Source organism: Homalodisca vitripennis, chromosome 3, assembly GCF_021130785.1.
Source record: "Homalodisca vitripennis isolate AUS2020 chromosome 3, UT_GWSS_2.1, whole genome shotgun sequence".
Lineage (NCBI taxonomy): Eukaryota > Metazoa > Arthropoda > Insecta > Hemiptera > Cicadellidae > Homalodisca > Homalodisca vitripennis.
The window spans coordinates 5,633,001-5,653,164 of record NC_060209.1 but is presented as its reverse complement, the minus strand read 5'-3'; the positions used below and the strand labels follow the sequence as shown (position 1 = coordinate 5,653,164).

At 39.3% G+C, this 20,164-nt stretch overlaps 1 protein-coding gene across 1 annotated transcript in view; it reads left to right on the top strand.

The window, feature by feature from the left end:
* LOC124356519 overlaps positions 1-20,164 on the top strand; it is a 67,533-nt gene that overhangs the window by 28,180 nt on the left and 19,189 nt on the right. Inside the window, exons 6-13 of the mRNA XM_046807573.1 lie at positions 1,602-1,744; positions 8,491-8,593; positions 8,894-9,127; positions 9,359-9,609; positions 10,181-10,306; positions 13,151-13,359; positions 14,292-14,562; positions 17,593-17,720. Of these exons, the coding sequence (XP_046663529.1) occupies positions 1,602-1,744; positions 8,491-8,593; positions 8,894-9,127; positions 9,359-9,609; positions 10,181-10,306; positions 13,151-13,359; positions 14,292-14,562; positions 17,593-17,720 (1,465 nt within the window). The remainder of the gene's footprint in view (positions 1-1,601; positions 1,745-8,490; positions 8,594-8,893; positions 9,128-9,358; positions 9,610-10,180; positions 10,307-13,150; positions 13,360-14,291; positions 14,563-17,592; positions 17,721-20,164) is intronic.

The following is a 20,164-nucleotide window of genomic DNA, read 5'->3' as shown; positions in this document are numbered from 1 at the left end:
GTTATGTTTGTTGTTTTATTTAGAAATATCCATAGATCACAAAATGAAATTGTTTAATACTATTGTATATTGAATATAATTCCAATATGAAAAATAAGCCATAATACCACAGTCAAAAGAGGGCTCTGTATCTTGGTATTATATTATAATTATAGGTTTGTCTTTATTTGCCAGGGGGTGGGATTAAATCGTAGTGTCCAAGAAATTTGAATTACATACAAAGATATTAATAGCTGTTAAGTAGGGGCTGGAAACAATAGTGTGGTTCCAAAACTATGTAAAAACCAAATCCTGTTACAATCATATTTGTAAGATAATTTCTTTTTCTTGAGTTATTTACAATGATTGACAATGCCATAGTTCCGGTGCATGAGACGCAAAGGTCTGTGTATCATAATTTAATAGTAATGGAATATTAATAAACCTGAAAATTAAAGCCAATATAAAAACTTATTTTGCTTTAATTATACAAATAGAAACATAGTAATTTGGATTCATTTTGCTTTTATATTAAATGCACACATACAGAAAATCAAATTTGTACATGTTTTTATATACTTGTATGCTCTTCTACAAGCAGCAACCCTTTGACTCTATAATAATTTAAGAGTGATTCCTATCATTATGCAGTATCTAATTTAATGGATAGCTTATCATAAATAGTACTGTATCCCTTCTAATAATTTATTTTTTAACAGTTACTTTACTCAAGTACAATATTGTTTATTTATTTTGAGTTATGATTCATTATTACTATATATAAAGTAGCTATGGTGGGAAGGGTTGATTCGAGGTGAATGTTGAGTTTAGCTCCAGTTCACCTTCCTCTTGATGCAGCCCCTGGAATCTGACGCTGTTACAGACTTGACTCTTGAAATCTGGGGTTGTGTTCACCTGAAGAGATAAAAAAAATCGGCGACAATGAAAATAAAAATTCGTTACATGGTTTCGACATCAGATACACCTCTAAACTGGTGAAGAGATATCCTCATTGTCTCATCAGGTGCACAACTAACAGGTAACAGCGTCAGATTCCAAACTTTGCAATAAGAGGAAGGTGATTTGGGACTTAACTCAACATCAATATACTATTCTTGGTTTTCTTCCTCCCCTGAGTTAATGTAACATGTATATAGTACTTGGTCCATAAAGGAGGGAAAATATGTTCCAATAAGTGGCGGTGTAGTATTTTGCTAGTATATATCAGAAAGTATTCATTTATTAGTTTGTTTTCTATTATAATGTAGCCTAAACAATTTTTTTTTCTTGTTGGAATTTTACTAATTCATTAAAATTTGCATTCTTTTCATACTTTAATCGATGAAAACTCATATTGTGTATCTTATATTTTGTCATCAACAAGTTACCCCAAGATTCTTACTAGATTTCTGATTAACTCATATTACCACACCAAAATTTTTATTTAAGTGTGTCAAAGAAAGTATTAAAGTCAAGGATCTAATCAGTGTCAGTTTTCCCAAATTTAATGATGTTATCAGGAGTGATAAGGTATGAGTCTGTGTACATTTTAAATAAACTTCCAATGCTTTGATTTGTGAAAGGTTACTGTCAACGCATAGTAAAGTATTTTTGTACTTCAGGAAGCACGGTAAGCTGATAGCATTCTTCAGAGCCTTCATTCTTTCTCGACCGAGCCGACGCAGACTGAAGCAGTCTGGGATACTGAGGGAGCGGGTGTTCGGCTGTGACCTGGGCGAACACTTGCTCAACAGTGGACACGACAGTGAGTGTCAATCATACATTCGTTAATTGTTAATTATTGCTGGGATAGGATATAACTTTACAATGTAGACTGAAGCAGTCTGGGATACTGAGGGAGCGGGTTGTGTTCGGACTGTGACCTGGGCGAACACTTGCTCAACAGTGGACACGACAGTGAGTGTCAATCATACATCGTTAATTGTTTAATTATTGCTGGGATAGCATATAACTTTACAATGTAAACTGAAGCAGTCTGGGATACTGAGGTGAGCGGGTGTTCGGCTGTGACCTGGGCGAAACACTTGCTCAACAGTGGACACGACAGTGAGTGTCAATCATACATCGTTAATTGTTAATTATTGCTGGGATAGCATATAACTTTACAATGTAAACTGAAGCAGTCTGGGATAACTGAGGGAGCGGGTGTTCGGCTGTGACCTGGGCGAACACTTGCTCAACAGTGGACACGACAGTGAGTGTCAATCATACATCGTTAATTGTTAATTATTGCTGGGATAGCATATAACTTTTACAATGTAAACTGAAGCAGTCTGGGATACTGAGGGAGCGGGTGTTCGGCTGTGACCTGGGCGAACACTTTGCTCAAACAGTGGACACGACAGTGAGTGTCCAATCATACATTCGTTAATTTTTAATTTTTGCTGGGATAGGATATAACTTTACAATGTAGACTGAAGCAGTCTGGGATACTGAGGGAGCGGCTGTGTTCGGCCTGTGACCTGGCGCGAACACTTGCTCAACAGTGGAACACGACAGTGAGTGTCAATCATACAATCGTTAATTGTTAATTATTGCTGGGATAGGATATAACTTTACAATGTAGACTGAAGCAGTCTGGGATACTGAGGGAGCGGGTGTTCGGCTGTCTGTGACCTGGGCGAACACTTGCTCGAACAGTGGACACGACAGTGAGTGTCAATCATACATCGTTAATTGTTAATTATTGCTGGGATAGCATATAACTTTACAATGTAAACTGAAGCAGTCTGGGATACTGAGGGAGCGGGTGTTCGGCTGTGGACCTGTGTAGCGAACACTTGCTCAACAGTGGACACGACAGTGAGTGTCAATCATACATCGTTAATTGTTTAATTATTGCTGGGATAGCATATAACTTTACAATGTAAACTGAAGCAGTCTGGGATACTGAGGGAGCGGGTGTTCGGCTGTGACCTGGAGCGAACACTTGCTCAACAGTGGACCACGACAGTGAGTGTCAATCATACATCGTTAATTGTTTAATTATTGCTGGGATAGCATATAACTTTACAATGTAAACTGAAGCAGTCTGGGATACTGAGGTGGTGAGCGAGCGGTGTTCGGCTGTGACCTGGGCGAAACACTTTGCTCAACAGTGGACACGACAGTGAGTGTCAATCATACATTCGTTAATTGTTAATTATTGCTGGGATAGGATATAACTTTACAATGTAGGACTGAAGCAGTCTGGGATACTGAAGGGAGCGGGTGTTCGGCTGTACGACCTGGCGAACACTTGCTCAACAGTGGACACGACAGTGAGTGTCAATCATACATCGTTAATTGTTCATTTATTCGCTGGGATAGGATATAACTTTACAATGTAGACTGAAGCAGTTCTGGGATACTGAGGGAGCGGATGTTCGGCAGCTGTGACCTGGGCGAACACTTGCTCAACAGTGGACACGACAGTGAGTGTCAATCATACATTCGTAGTTTAATTGTTATTATTTTGCCTGGGATAGGATATAACTTTACAATGTAGAGACTGAAGCAGTCTGGGATACTGAGGGGAGCGGGGTGTTCGGCTGTGACCTGGGCGAACACTTGCTCAACAGTGGACACGACAGTGAGTGTCAATCATACATTCGTTAATTTTTAATTTTTGCTGGGATAGGATATAACTTTACAATGTAGACTGAAGCAGTCTGGATTACTGAGGGAGCGGTTTCAGTGTTCGGCTGTGACCTGGGCGAACACTTGCTCAAACAGTGGACACGACAGTGAGTGTCAAATCATTACATTCGTTAATTTTTAATTTTTGCTGGGATAGCATATAACTTTACAATGTAAACTGAAGCAGTCTGGGATACCTGAGGGAGCGGGTGTTCGGCTGTGACCTGGGCGAACACTTGCTCAACAGTGGACACGACAGTGAGTGTCAATCATACATTACGTTAATTGTTAATTATTGCTGGGATAGGATATAACTTTACAATGTAGACTGAAGCAGTCTGGGATACTGAGGGAGCGGGGAGTGTTCGGCTGTGACCTGGGCGAACACTTGTCAACAGTGGACACGACAGTGGAGTGTCAATCATACATTCGTTAATTGTTAAATTATTGCTGGGATAGGATATAACTTTACAATGTAGACTGAAGCAGTCTGGGATACTGAGGGAGCGGTGTTCGGCCTGTGACCTGGGCGAACACTTGCTCAACAGTGGACACGACAGTGAGTGTCAATCATACATCGTTAATTGTTAATTATTGCTTGGGATAGCATATAACTTTACAATGTAAACTGAAGCAGTCTGGGATACTGAGGGGAGCTAGGTGTGTTCGGCTGTGACCTGGGCGAACACTTGCTCAACAGTGAAAACACGACCAAAATATACGACAGTGAGTGTCAATCATACATCGTTAATTGTTAATTATTGATGGCGATAGCATATAACTTTACAATGTAAAACTGAAGCAGTCTGGGATACTGAGGGAGCGGGTGTTCGGCTGTGACTGGGCGAACACTTGCTCAACAGTGGACACGACAGTGAGTGTCAATCATACATCGTTAATTGTTAATTATTGCTGGGATAGCATATAAACTTTACAATGTAATAAACTGAAGCAGTCTGGGATACTGGGGAAGATTTTGTTTCGTGAGAGGTGTTCGGCTGTGACCTGGGCGAACACTTGCTCAACAGTGGACACGACAGTGAGTGTCAATCATACATCGTTAATTGTTAATTTATTGCTGGGATAGCATATAAACTTTACAATGTAAAACTGAAGCAGTCCTGGGAATACTGAGGGGAGCGGGTGTTCGGCTGTGACCTGGGCGAACACTTGCTCAACAGTGGACACGACAGTGAGTGTCAATCATACATTCGTTAATTTTTAATTTTTGCTGGGATAGGATATAACTTTTACAATGTAGACTGAAGCAGTCTGGGATACTGAGGGAGCGGATGTTCGGCTCTGTGACCTGGGCGAACACCTGCTCAACAGTGGACACGACAGTGAGTGTCAATCATACATTCGTTAATTGTTAATTATTGCGGGATAGCATATAACTTTACAATGTAAACTGAAGCAGTCTGGGATACTGAGGGACAGCGGGTGTTCGGCTGTGACCTGGGCGAACACTTGCTCAACAGTGGACACGACAGTGAGTGTCAATCATACATCGTTAATTGTTAATTATTGCTTGGGATAGGATATAACTTTTACAATGTAGACTGAAGCAGTCTGGGCTACTGAGGGAGCGGGTGTTTCGGCTGTGACCTGGGCGGGGGGGGGGAAAAAAAAAAAAAAAAAAAAAAAAACAAAAAAAAAACTTGCTCAACAGTGGACACGACAGTGAGTGTCAATCATACATTCGTTATTTGTTATTATTGCTGGGATAGCATATAGCTTTACAATGTAGACTGAAGCAGTCTGGGATACTGAGGGAGCGGGTGTTCGGCTGTGACCTGGGGCGAACACTTGCTCAACAGTGGACACGACAGTGAGTGTCAATCATACATTCGTTAATTGTTAATTATTGCTGGGAATAAGCATTATAGCTTTACAATGTAGACTGAAGCAGTCTCGGGATACTGAGGGAGCGGGTGTTCGGCTGTGACCTGGGGCGCGAACACTTGCTCAACAGTGGACACGACAGTGAGTGTCAATCATACATTCGTTAATTGTTAAATTATTGCTGGGATAGGATATAACTTTACAATGTAGACTGAAGCAGTCTGGGATACTGAGGGAGCGGCGTGTTTCGGCTGTGACCTGGGCGAACACTTGCTCAACAGTGGACACGACAGTGAGTGTCAATCATACATTCGTTAATTGTTAATTATTGCTGGGATAGGATATAACTTTACAATGTAGACTGAAGCAGTCTGGGGATACTGAGGGAGCGGATGTTTCGGGGGCTGTGACCTGGGCGAACACTTTGCCTCAACAGTGGACACGACAGTGAGTGTCAATCATACATTCGTTAATTGTTAATTTATTGCTGGGATTAGGATATAACTTTACAATGTAGGAACTGAAGCAGTCTGGGATACTGAGGGAGCGGATGTTCGGCTGTGACCTGGGCGAACAAACACTTGCTCAACATGTGGACACGGCCAGTGAGTGTCAATCATCACATTTCGTTAATTGTTAATTATTGCTGGGATAGCATATAGCTTTACAATGTAGACTGAAGCAGTCTGGGATACTGAGGTGAGCGGGTGTTCGGCTGTGACCTGGGCGAACACTTGCTCAACAGTGGACACGACAGTGAGTGTCAATCATACATTCGTTTAATTGTTAATTATTGCTGGGATTGCATATAGCTTTACAATGTAGACTGAAGCAGTCTGGGATACTGAGGGAGCGGGCCGGTGTTCGGCTGTGACCTGGGCGAACACTTGCTCAACAGTGGACACTACAGTGAGTGTCAATCATACATTCGTTAATTGTTAATTATTGCTGGGATAGGATATAACTTTTAACAATGTAGACTGAAGCAGTCTGGGATACTGAGGAGCGGGGTTGTTCGGCTGTGACCTGGGCGAACACTTGCTCAACAGTGGACACGACAGTGAGTGTCAATCATACATTCGTTAATTGTTAATTATTGCTGGGATAGGATATAACTTTACAATGTAGACTGAAGCAGGTCTGGGATACTGAGGGAGCGGATGTTCGGCTGTGACCTGGGCGAACACTTGCTCAACAGTGGACACGACAGGTGAGTGTCAATCATACATTCGTTGTAATTGTTAATTATTGCTGGGATAGCTATATAGCTTTACAATGGTAGACTGAAGCAGTCTGGGATACTGAGGGAGCGGGTGTTCGGCTGTGACCTGGGCGAACACTTGCTCAACAGTGGACACGACAGTGAGGAGTGTCAATCATACATCGTTTTAATTGTTTTAATTATTGCTGGGATAGGATATAACTTTACAATGTAGACTGAAGCAGTCTGGGATACTGAGGGAGCGGGTGTTCGGCTGTGACCTGGGCGAACACTTGCTCAACAGTGGACACGACAGTGAGTGTCAATCATACATTCGTTAATTGTTAATTATTGCTGGGATAGCATATAGCTTTAAAACGCAGGGTGCTCAAATGACATTGGTTCGACTCCATCAAGGCAATTCAAGAGGTGACTAAAAAAGTTCTCAACAGTATTCCAGAAACCGACTTCAAGCGGGCTTTTGACAAGTGGCAGACGCGACGAACTGCAATAAATTTTGGTTTTTGGAACCAGTCCCATTACTTATTGAACAGACTCTGTATTCCTGGCCCAGATCAATATAAGTTGATAAGTTTATTATTGATGTCGTTGACCCAGAATTGGGGTTTATGTAATGTCTGTCCAGCTATAGCCATTCCATGGACCAGTTCGTGCACCTCAGTCAGATATCTTTTATCTAGAATTGGATATTATATAATATCAGTCCTACTCTAGCCGTTCCATGGACCAGTTCGTGCACCTGAGTGATGTCTTTGATCCAGAATTGGAGGTTATAATTATAATATCAGTCCAGCTCTAGCTGTTCCATGGACCAGTTTGTGCACCTGAATGATGTCTTTGAATCCAGAATTGGAGGTTATATAATATCAGTCCTACTCTAGCTGTTCCATGGACCAGTTCGTGCACCTGAATGATGTCTTTGATCCAGAATTGGAGGTTATATAATATCAGTCCTACTCTAGCTGTTCCATGGACCAGTTCGTGCACCTGAATGATGTCTTTGATCCAGAATTGGAGGTTATATATAATATCAGTCCTTCTCTAGCTGTTCCATGGACCAGTTCGTGCACCTGAATGATGTCTTTGATCCAGAATTGGAGGTTATATAATATCAGTCCTACTCTAGCTGTTCCATGGACCAGTTCGTGCACCTGAATGATGTCTTTGATCCAGAATTGGAGGTTATATAATATCAGTCCTACTCTAGCTGTTCCATGGACCAGTTCGTGCACCTGAATGATGTCTTTGATCCAGAATTGGAGGTTATATAATATCAGTCCAGCTCTAGCTGTTCCATGGACCAGTTCGTGCACCTGAATGATGTCTTTGATCCAGAATTGGAGGTTATATAATATCAGTCCTACTCTAGCTGTTCCATGGACCAGTTCGTGCACCTGAATGATGTCTTTGATCCAGAATTGGAGGTTATATAATATCAGTCCTGCTCTAGCTGTTCCATGGACCAGTTCGTGCACCTCAGTGACGTCCTTGATCCAAAATTGGGGATTATGTAATGTCTGTCCAGCTTTAGCTGTTCCGTGGCATGTCCATGTACTTGTATAATTTTTTCAACTTCTGCGAATGTGGTATAATTAAATTAGCATGTTTATTTTGTTATCAAGCCAGCTGTATAGATTTGGAATCTGCTATGTTTAAAAAGATCTTTTAAGTATTTGTTAGGAAAAATCCTGTCGTAACTTAAACTAGCTACTACACTGACTATAAATTTAACTAATTTGTCATGATTAAATATTTATTGTTTTCTAATGTAGAACATTAGAGTAAGAGTTAGTATAATGTTGCAGTTCCAATGGTGCTGAAGTGCTGTTCAGAGTTTATTGAGAGTCACGGCATGGTGGACGGCATCTACCGGCTGTCTGGAGTCACGTCCAACATCCAGAAGCTCAGGTGAGGTGACAATTACAGTGCATGGCTTCTCAATAATTTCTTACTTTTTTACATTTTTTTTATATTTTAGGATTTGACTTCAGAAGAATAGCACACATACTAGTTATCGAAGTGTGTTTCTGTTGTTGTAGCGCATTATGATGTCAAATGTTTCAAATCTTGTTATCGTACCAGTATCATAGCAGATTGTTACAACAGTCCCAATATCATGACACAACAAGACATATCTGTGTCTTTTATCAATTTTAGTAAAAGGATGTATGAACATATTTACTGGATATGTTTCTGATATTCCGGCAGAAGGACATTTGATGAGGATCGGGTGCCAGCACTGTATGAAGATGAGGCCATCCTGCAGGACATTCATAGCGTGGCATCGCTGCTGAAGATGTATTTTCGAGAGCTGCCCAACCCCCTCTGTACCTACCAGCTGTACGATGCCTTCGTGTCAGCTGTGCAGGCTGACCGAGCCACCGATGACAGACTACTGCACATGAGAGCGGCCGTGGAGAAACTGCCCCCTCCCCACTACAGGTATAACCAAATATTCAAACTCATTTTTCTTCCAGTTTTACAGCTTGTTTTTAGATATTTTTGTTCTAAAATATGTGGTAATAATAGTAAAATTTTAGTGAAGAGCCTAAAATACTTTTAACAATATCGGTTGAAAATTGTTAACTTTTGTCTTCCTGGCAGTTAGACACATTGTGTATACTCACAGACTTGAACCCTGGAGATTCTTATTTGTATTGTATAATTGTGCAGGACACTGGAATACCTGATGCGGCACCTGGCTCGTGTCTCAGAGAAAGGTCAGCAGACAGGTATGACTGCGAGGAACATCGCAATCGTGTGGGCACCGAACCTCCTGCGATGTAAAGAGCTGGAGGTGGGCGGGGTGGCAGCCCTGCAGGGTGTAGGGGTGCAGGCAGTTGTCACAGAGTTCCTCATCGTGTATGCGGACCTTATATTCTGTACGGCACCGCTTCCACTGGCCGCCTCTTTGCCATCTCAAGGTCAGTTTAAATACATTGTTCTTAGTGTTTTTGTACTTTATCTGCAAACCTTCAAATATAATATTCTAACCCTACACAACTCCTTCCTTTATCTTCATATTAATCAAAGTCCTCCTAGCAGTTAAAGCATGTTATTTCAAAGCATGTTTTCAGTGTCTGAGATTTTTAATCACAAAAATATATTTATATCAGTAATTTGTCTTTTTTTAGTAAGCCTAATATACTGTGTAAACAGTATGGTTGAACAATAATAACTTTAAAGAAACTACTTACTTATTTTTAAATACATTTGAGACAGTATGTGTACATAGATTTGGATAACTGTACTTTGAAAATGTTTTTCTTCTATTGTCCTCTTTTACACATTTTGAATGTTCTTTTGAATTTATGATCAATCCTCTACAACTATTGATTTAAAACATAACTGTTTCATGTTACTATAAGTTAAAAAACACTGATTTATTGTTACAAATCGAAACTTAAATTTCACGCAATTAAAACAAGACAGTTATCGTTACAGTTCTGCATTGATAGTGAGTAATAGCTGGACTGAAATAGCATTGTTTTGCAGTTACTCCCAAGCGAGTGAGGCCCAAGTCCCTGGCTATCTCCACACCTACCAAGCTGCTGTCCCTGGAGGAGGCTCAGAGCAGAGCCTTGGCAGCAGGCAAGCCTGACCAGGACTACATAGAAGTTGGTTAGTCATATACTATACTTTGTACCTATAAACATTTAAAATTCAAGCCTTCTGGTACAGAGAAAATTAATACTGAGTAATACATACCAGGTGTGCTCCTGCCAAGCGTTAGTTAACCCTTGCAGAGCCAGTGCTGGATGTTATCTGTCAGAATGGCTTGAAAATAGATGAGTGACTAGAACGCACCCTGGAGCTCTGAGTTATTTGTCAACTTCAGAGAAGGGTCCACACGAATTTGTTTATTGTTTGGTGAAAAAACAATAACTCTGATGTGCAAAGTTAGAGTTGTGAGAAATTTTTTATTATAAAGTCCAAAAATCTGTTGGACTTTTCTTCAAAACACTCAGAAAATGAGCATCTACTTTTCTCATTTTACTTTTTGTTTGTCAATGAGTAATTTTATCAAAAGAAACTATACATTTCTGTATTCAAACCAACCAGAACTACAAAAAACCTGTAAAACACCAATCAGAGCAAATTCCCTTTCCATTTTGCATACAAATGCTTCAGTTATACGAGGGGGTACCCAAAAAAAAACCGGAATTATTTTATAAAAATTATATATTATCAAATTTTTTACAATACGACCTTATCTCCTTCAAAATAATCTCCATTACAGCTAATACACTTGTCCCAACGGTATTTCCATTGATCAAAACATTTTTTGTAGTCATTTTTAGAAATGGCTGCAAGCTCGAGCTTTGTTTTTTTCTTAACCTCTTCAACGCTGTCAAATCGTTGACCTTTCAAGCCTCTTTTCATGTGTGGAAATAAAATAAAATCGCATGGAGCGAGGTCAGGCGAGTAAGGTGCTTGGGGCAGCGGAACCATGCCATTTTTGGCTAAAAACTGCCTAACTGAGATGGCTGTGTGTGCCGGTGTGTTGTCGTGGTGGAAGAACCAGTCTCCAGTCTGCCACAAATCGGGTCTTTTCTGGCGAACACTGTTGCGCAATCTTCTTAAAATCTCCAAATAAAATGTTTAGTTGACAGTCTGACCTGGAGGAACAAACTCAGAATGAACAATGCCTTTAGCATCAAAAAAGCAAATCAACATGGTTTTGATGTTTGATTTGACTTGCCGACATTTTTTTGGACGAGGTGAAGATGGCGACTTCCATTGGCTTGACTGTTGCTTCGTTTCTGGGTCATAACCATAGCACCATGACTCATCACCAGTAATTACCTTTTCCAGAAAATCGGGATCATTTTTGAGATGTTCTTTCAGAAGGCGGCAAGTTTCAACTCGATGTGCCTTTTGATGGTCAGTCAGATGTCGAGGAACAAATTTGGCAGCAACCCTTTTCAGTCCTAAATCTCCTGTTAAAATTCGCTGAACCGAGCTCCAAGTTAACTCACTACTCTCTGATAGTTCCTCAATTGTCTGTCGACGGTCGGTGAGCACAAGTTCACGAATTTTCTCAACATTTTCGTCCGTTCGAGAGGTTGATGGACGTCCAGAACGAGGTTTGTCTTCAATCGACATGTCACCATTTTTAAATCGAGCGAACCACTCGTAGACCTGAGTTTTCCCCATAGCATCATCTTTGTAAACTGTATTCAACATTAAAATAGTTTCTGCAGCATTTTTACCAAGTAAAAAACAAAATTTCACAGCTGCACGTTGTTCACTTAAACTTGCCATGACAAAAAACGAAACAAGAACAAAACAGGGTTAGCGAAAACAGTCACTACGAACGAACAGAATGCACTAGGACAACGGAACTGGGGTCACTGAGCTCGCAATGGGTTGCGCAACACACGCCTAGCGGCAGGAATGTGTACTACACGCTGCCGGCTGTCAGCAATACAATTCCGGTTACTTTTGGGTACCCCCTCGTATGACATGTGAGTGTCTTAGTCCTTCTCTCTCTCTCTCTCTCTCTCTCTCTCTCTCTCACCGTGTCATGCTTCTTTAAAATGACCAATAGCTATGGAATAGTTTGTTGATCAATGAGTTTTGCAGTATACAACAATCAGATATATTTATTCATATTAAGTTGTTGGTGCTGAAGCCTAAATAATTAATTATGATCTATTAAATTACAGTTAACTCTTCTTAACTGAAAGAGTAAGAGTTTCTTATTAAAAAAGTCCGTTTTACGTATGTAGAAGCATCCAAGGCATGAATGTTGAATGGAATGAAAGCAATGTATCCATTTTTAAATAATTGAAAATACCATAACCTGGACAGTTTTCTCAAAGCAAACTTAAACAACAAGCATTATATTCATAGCGTGGCATTGCTGCTCAAGATTTAGTTTCGGGAGTTGCCCAACCATAAGCATAAGCAAGCAAAAAGTTCTAATAATTCCAAATAACCATTTGTTTTTGCTAACTTTACAACCAATATTACTATTGTTCGTGTTGTAGGAAACCTTATACATTTATTGTATTGAAAAAGGTTGAAGTAACAATTATTGACTCTTTAATTGAGAAGACCTCAATCAATCTTAGTACAGGATTACCAGAGTTAAAATAACCAGTGGTTGTTCTTACAATTTTTAGCCGCACCTTTTGATTTATAAAATTCATTATGAATCATCATTCATAAAATCACAAACACATCATTCACATCACATCATTTTCATTGATTACATTTGATCCAATATAAAATGTATCAGCACTAAATTAATAATTAGTCAAATGATTTTATTATTTGCCTAATAGTTTAGAAGACAGTAAAATCTCTTCACTAAATATGGCTTACTGCTCTGTAAACGTTACTTTTGAAAATGACAAAATTTTTTCAATTTTTATATTATCTTTAAATGCAAAAAAAATAAAATAAATTTAATAAGTAGACATAACGAGTTAAGAGAGAAATAATTGTGCTGTTGTGCAGGGGGAGGACCGTCTTGCTTGCCGGCCAAGTACCACACTGTGATAGAGCTGCCTCGCAAGCGAGCGGGTGCCAAGCGATCTCCCCTCGGCTGGAAGTCTTTCTTCAGCAAGTCCAGTCGTCACAGCGGCTCCATCTCGGGCCACAAGAGCAGAGCTCAGGTGGCTGAGCAACGCAAGACTTCCATACCATCAGACATGGTCTTTGGTCATGTGAGTAGTCGTTAGACTATCTTGTAAACTTACATTTTTCATATATAAAAAAACTGAACTGTTGATCTAGTTAAAAGATGAGTTTGCAAATGCAAACGAATTTATTGTGGTGGATATTGCAAAATTTAATTTCAAGCAGATAGTTTTAACTTCAGGTTTGTTAGATAGTAATCTGATTAAAATTACTAAAACATCCTCTTATTTGTCAATTTGCAAGTGTTTCAGAGAAAGGCTACTTCACAGTAACCGTCCAACATATATTCATCATTCTGTTTATGTTTTTGTCTATAAAGTGAAACATGAGCTGTATCATACAGAAGTTGAAATAATTAAGTAAAGTTAAAAAACATTTAGTATTTAGCAAAATATAATTAGTTAATACAGTAACTGTTGTAAAAAGTAGTTTAACAAAATCTTTATTTATATAAATTTTGTTTAACTTTTAAAATTAAATTTGAAAATTTATTGAAAATTAACCAAATTTTCTACAAAACAGCATAGATTTTCTACAGAAAAAATAAGTATGATACCGAAAAGAGTAACGATTAAGTTTTCCAATTCAAATATTTACTTTACTTTATATTTTTAAACGAAATGAAGAGACACTGATTGCAAAGTTTATATGAAAGTTTAATTTTTAATTGTAACTACACCAAAGTTATGTTTGCTATCACATTCATATTTTACACTGCATGTGGCCACTATTATATGGTGAGTGGGCGAGTGTCACACAGTCAGTGCCTTGACGACAGCTGACCTGGGTGTTCTTACTAATTATTTGACCAAGAGCTATTGCAGTAGAAATTTTCTGACAACTTTAGCAAAGATAGAAGAGTCCTTTATAAACAGTTTTGTGTTCGAAAGATTGTTGTGGTTATGTAATGACTTATAAATTTGTGTGAAGTATATTAGCTTTGACATTGTATCTGCAGGAGAAGGCACTGACAGAATCGGACCTGACAAGTGGGCGGCGACGACTGCGGCCGGTGAAGTCTGCAGAGTCACTGGCGTCGGGGCAGAGCTCCGCACGATCTTCTGGCTGCCTGGAGCCACCCTCCCCACCAGCACCCCCGCACACAGTTCCCCCTGGCCACAACCGCAGTGTCAGCCACGACTCCTACTTCGACACTCTGGCTGATAACACTCGGCCCACCATCACTGCCACTGGGAGTGCTGCTCTGCTGCCTGAAGAGGATGAAGAGGGTGAGCAGTCCAAATACACATAAGATTAAATAACGTAACATGTTATAAACAAGTAAAAGACTAATCACAGTAAAAGTGTATAATCACAACTAAGTTAACAACTGTAAACTTTGTTAAAGAATAGTTCTAGTCTGCATAACTACACAGGAAACCCACTCTCGTTCTACATATCGCTTATCTCATATAAATGGTTTTATCATTTCTGTTCATTTATTTTAAAAAGTTCACAAATTTAGAAAACTAAATATAAATAGGTAAAGAAAAAATAATGTTTAGTAATAAATGCAGATTATGACATATTTCTACCACATTACATACACATTGAAATGGTAGATAATATAAAATGTTATGTAGCCGGTTTTATAGAAAAATGTCTATTTCAATCACCCTCTTGCAGTGTATGATATGCAGTAAATGTAGGCTTGTGGCCTAATAACTACTAGCAGTTATCTGCGGCTTTGCATGCAATTTCATTAATTCAAATCATAGACAGCATTACATGAACTGTCAGTTGCATTTTGTTACAACACATCACTGTTATCACAGATGTTTTGTCTCATAAATAAACATCACAAGAACTGTCAGTTGCATTTGTTAAATCACATCACTGTTATCACAGATGTTTTGCCTCATAAATAAACAACATTATAAGAATCCCATACCAAGTTTGAGCAGAATGACTGAATCTATATATATATCTATATATATATAGAATCTATATATCTTGTGTTGTTTATAATATACGAGGTCCAATAAAAAAGTATCCTATTTTGGTGCAACGTAAAACTGAAGTTACCTGAAAAAAGCTGGTGTTAATTTTCTTCAAAATAAGCACCCCTGAGAAACAACACAACGATTCCAGCGACGTTTCCACTTCTGGAATCACTGAAAATCACTTTCGGCATCGCCATGAGATCAGCCGTCGTTTTTTTCATAATTGCTTCTCGACTTTCAAATCTGGTGCATTTCAATGGTTTTTTGAGGTGGGGAAGAGCCAAAAATCGCATGGAGCCATATCTGGAGAGTACGGAGGCTGAGGAACTTGCGGAGTGCCGTGTTTCGCCAAAAAAGTTTGAATGAGCTGGCGCATTGTCGTGGTGTAGCCGCCAATTTTGAGACGCCCACAAGTCAGGTCTTTTGCGGCGAATCGCATCTCGGAGACGACGTTGGACACTTAAATAGTACTGTGCATTCACAGTTTGAACCCTCAGGGGCATATTCATGGTGCACAACTCCACGGTGGTCGAAAAAAAGAGTAAGCATCACTTTGACATTGCTTCGAACTTGCCTTGCTTTTTTTGGCCGAGGATCCTGGGGATAATAGCCATTGTGATGACTGAAATTTGGTCTCAGGGTCATATCCATAGACAACTTTCGTCTCCAGTTATTATCGATGTCAAAAAGTCCGCATCATCCTCACAACATTGCAGCATGTCCTCGGCAACATCCAATCGCCGTTGCTTCTGCTCGTCTGTCAGCAATTTTGGCACAAATTTTTGCGGCTACCCGGCGCAATCCCAAGTCATCCGTTAAAATTGCTTCAGCTGATCCGAAACTGACATCTAACTCAGTACTTACTTCCTCCACAGTCATTCGACGATTTTCACAGATCAAAACTTTTGCTTTCTCGATGATTTCCGGAGTTTCGACTTGTTTTTGGTCGGCCCGAACGCGCGTCACTTTGTGCCGAGGTTCGACCACTTTTGAAACGGTTATACCATTTTAATCTGCGTAACACTCATTGCCTCATTTTCGAATGCTAGCTGAATTTTCCGAATGGTCTCACTTAGTTTTTCTCCTAGTTTCACGCAAAATTTAATGCAATAACGTTGTTCCACTTTTTCCATCATCTTCACAGTTAGAGAAAACCGATACGCGCACTTATCAGTACATACTGACCCGTCTCCGGGAACCAGTCGGGGGGATCAAGATAAGACTTTGTACCTTTCCTTATCATAGTAGGAACTATTGTCGCAACAAATCTTATCTCATTATTAGCAGCAGAAGCCGCGATACACGACGAGGTCGGATACTTTTTGATACCTCGTGTATGAATATATATATATATATATATATTAACAAAGTGTACTAAAATGTTTTAAAATAGCCCTTTAAAATTAAGTATGGTTTTAGTTTAACGAAATATGGAACAGCACCAAATTTCCCCCCAGCTTATTATTTTGATATTCTTTAAGTTAAAGTATGGTAGGGGCAATATTTATCATATTTTCCAAATTTAAAAATGCATTAATCTTGAAAAATATGAAAAAGCTTAAAACTGAAAATTATAAATAGAAATGTTCAATAAATTATACATAAAATAAAAGATCCTTTAAAAGTAAAAACTAAGTTTTTACTTGCAATTTTTGCCTATTGTAATTGTTCAAAATATCTGCAGTAAAAACATAATTATATATTTTTAAAAGATCTGCTATTTTGTATTCTTTAAGTTAGACCTATTTTTGAAAAGGTATGTTAATGACCCCTAGCAAACTTTTACTTAAAGAATAGCTCCATAATAAGTATGGGAAAAAAATTGTGCTGTTCCATATTTAGTTTGGCTAATTCAGTATTTAATTTTAAAGTGCTATTTTAAAACTTTTTGTTACACTCTGTAAATATGGTTAAAGATGATTAACTTTATTTGTTTTCCCATGGTCACACATGTAATGTTTACATTTGAAAATTCCACAAAAACCACACCAACCCTCACAGTTTGGTCCTTTTGGAATTTAACTAAGTTGAAAATAATGTCATTGGATTCTGTGATGTTGAATTAGAGGGAAATGAGAAAGGAAAAGTATTAAAGTTAGTAAGTGCGAGAGGTATACACATATTGCACCGGTGGTCTGCCTCATCCTGTTTGTATATACACATGTGTGTGTGTGTGTGTGTGTGCCTTGTTCTATGATATAAGCTAGATAAATAGGTAAGCTAGTGTAATATCCCACTAACTGTGATTCTTGTAACATTTCCTCCACCTCTCCACCTTTGCCTCTGGTCTTAGTCCTCGGTTTCTGATGTCTGCAGGTCTGTCTCTTTCCCTAGACCTCAGCGAGCTGCAGGTCAACTTTGACCTCGAGGAGTCCGAGATGAGGATATTCTCAGAGGACGAGACCAACCAGCTGTTCAGCAGTCACAACAGTCTCGACAATCAGGTAAGTACTCACACCAGTGGTGGCGGTGCGTAAGTACACTCACAGCACACTGTCTGACAGTGAGATTTGATATTAACACACTGACTGCTCAAAACTTGTGGGCTTACCCTCGTGGCAGTGTCGTCCACAGGTTTGGGAGAGCTAGATTGAGTGTTGTAGGATAAATCAATCGCTTCTTGTTTATGTCTCTGCGAATTGCGGCTTTTCTTGCTGGTTTTTATTATACTAGGCATATTCATTCAAGTAAGGGCCATTGGTACAGAAAAAATAAACTCATAAGAGATACATTTAGTTAGCTACAAACCTCTTCAATTCTCTACATCGCCTGTTCACTTATAGACATTTTTCGCACCGCTGCTACAGCTTCTTTAACCCGTCTGCATAGAAACTCACCGCCTGAGAGTGGAACCATTGACAATGCCATTCTTCAGTTCCTCTTCGGTTTTAAACGTTGTTCACCGAGCCACCATTTAAAGTGCAAGAAGAGGAAATAGTCTTTGGGTGCAAGGTTAGGACTGGATGTTGGGTGGTCAAAGATTTCCCAATGAATATCTAGAATTTTCCCCTTGGTTTTGGCAGCAGTGTGAAGATGCGTTTGTTCTGGATCGCACATTGACCGTTCCACAATACACATCATCTGTAATTGTTGTCCAACATTCCATAAAATCTACCAAAAGAACACCCTTTATGTCCCAAATTATGGTAGCCATCGTTTTTCGACTTGTGTACATAGTCTGGTTAAACTTTTTCTGTTTTGGTGAAGATGAGTGTCGCCACTGCATCGATTGCTGTTTAATTTCTGATTGATGATGGATATCTATGTCTCGTCCTCGGTAACAATGCAAAAAAACAAATCCTCTCTATCTTATTAGTAACGACCCAAAAACTCTTGTCAACTGAACATTCTTTGATCTTTGTGGTGGTCTATCAGCAATTTTGGTTCCCACCTTGCACACAATTTGTGTGGTATCTGAGGTGTCTGTGGCAATATTATAGACAGTAGTGTGTCCAAGTTGAGGAAATTGTGCAGCCAAGCCATTAATCATCAATCGACAATCAGATCACAGTTTTTGTTTCACTTGCAAAACGATTTCATCAGTCAGGATACTGGGCTTGCCACTCCACCCTTCATCATGGAACATCTGTTCGTCCATTTTTTAAATCACGGCACCATTGTCTAACCTTTCCTTCACTCATAACTGTAGGTCCATAAACTGGGTATAACTCCTGATGGATTTCAGCACGGATGATCCGTTCGCACACAAGAATCGTATTACAGAACACACTTCACAGCTAGCGGTATCAACGATTATCACGGTCATTGTTTGCATGCACGAACATGCAGTTGACTTCTAAAACAAAATAAATGCTGATATAGCTTTACAATGAGTCAGTAGAAGACGCTGCTGAAGTAAAACTGTGTTCCATAGCGCTAATATTTTACTATAACCAGTCGGCCCTTGCTTTATGAATACGCCTCATAACATTGTCTGGCTGGTGGCATGCACCAAGTCAATCAAGGTTTAGGTTGTTGTTCCAAACGGCAGCAGCAAGCATATGCATATCTGTCCGCGTGGCTCGTTACTACTTGCTTACTGTATATTTTATCTTTTGGAATACACCTAGATCGAAGGTTGACATGGAATGATCACATTGACCGTGTTTGCACCAAATTATAAATTATCCTCAGATATTTATATTTTGAGGTCATTAGTCAAGTATTGCCCGATTCAGGTTGTGATGACGGCGTATTATGGCTTGATTTACCCACACCTTACCTACGGTGTGCCAGTGCAAACAACCAGTTGATGAAAGTGTTCAAGTTGCAAAAGCAAGCGAAACGAATAATCGCACGTTTGAATTTCAGAGAGTCTTGTAGAAACCTTCAAAAAATTGCAGCTGTTGACTCTGCCAAGTCTCTATATTTTGAAACAACTCTGTTTTGTATGTCTAAATGTGGCATGACTACAGGCCAAGACGTTCATTCGTATGAGAGTAGAGGCAGGGGAAACTACCGAACTGGTAGACACAGAACTGTAGTTTGCAAATATCTGCTGCCCAATCAGGAAATTGACTTCATTGATGTACGTGGGAAATTGGCAAATGGATGAAAGTTGCATGAATGTTGAATTGTATGTTTGAATGTGATCCTGATGTGGTGAGAATGTACAAAATTTTAGCTTTGATACTTTAATATTGACGGTTGCTATACATGTGTATCATGTCTGCAATAAACCATGAGTGATTGATTGAACTAATGAAATTGTTACCCCTTTCAAGCATTTGTGATCAGACTCTTTTATATTTTACTGTTTCATGTATATTGTAGGTTGAATACCATTGTTTTTTGTACACTCTTTGAATTACAGCATTTCTTACTGTCGCTTTCTATCTCCGATATTTTTCAGTGTTTTCCCGTGCTGATGTCGTGAAGCAATATTGTC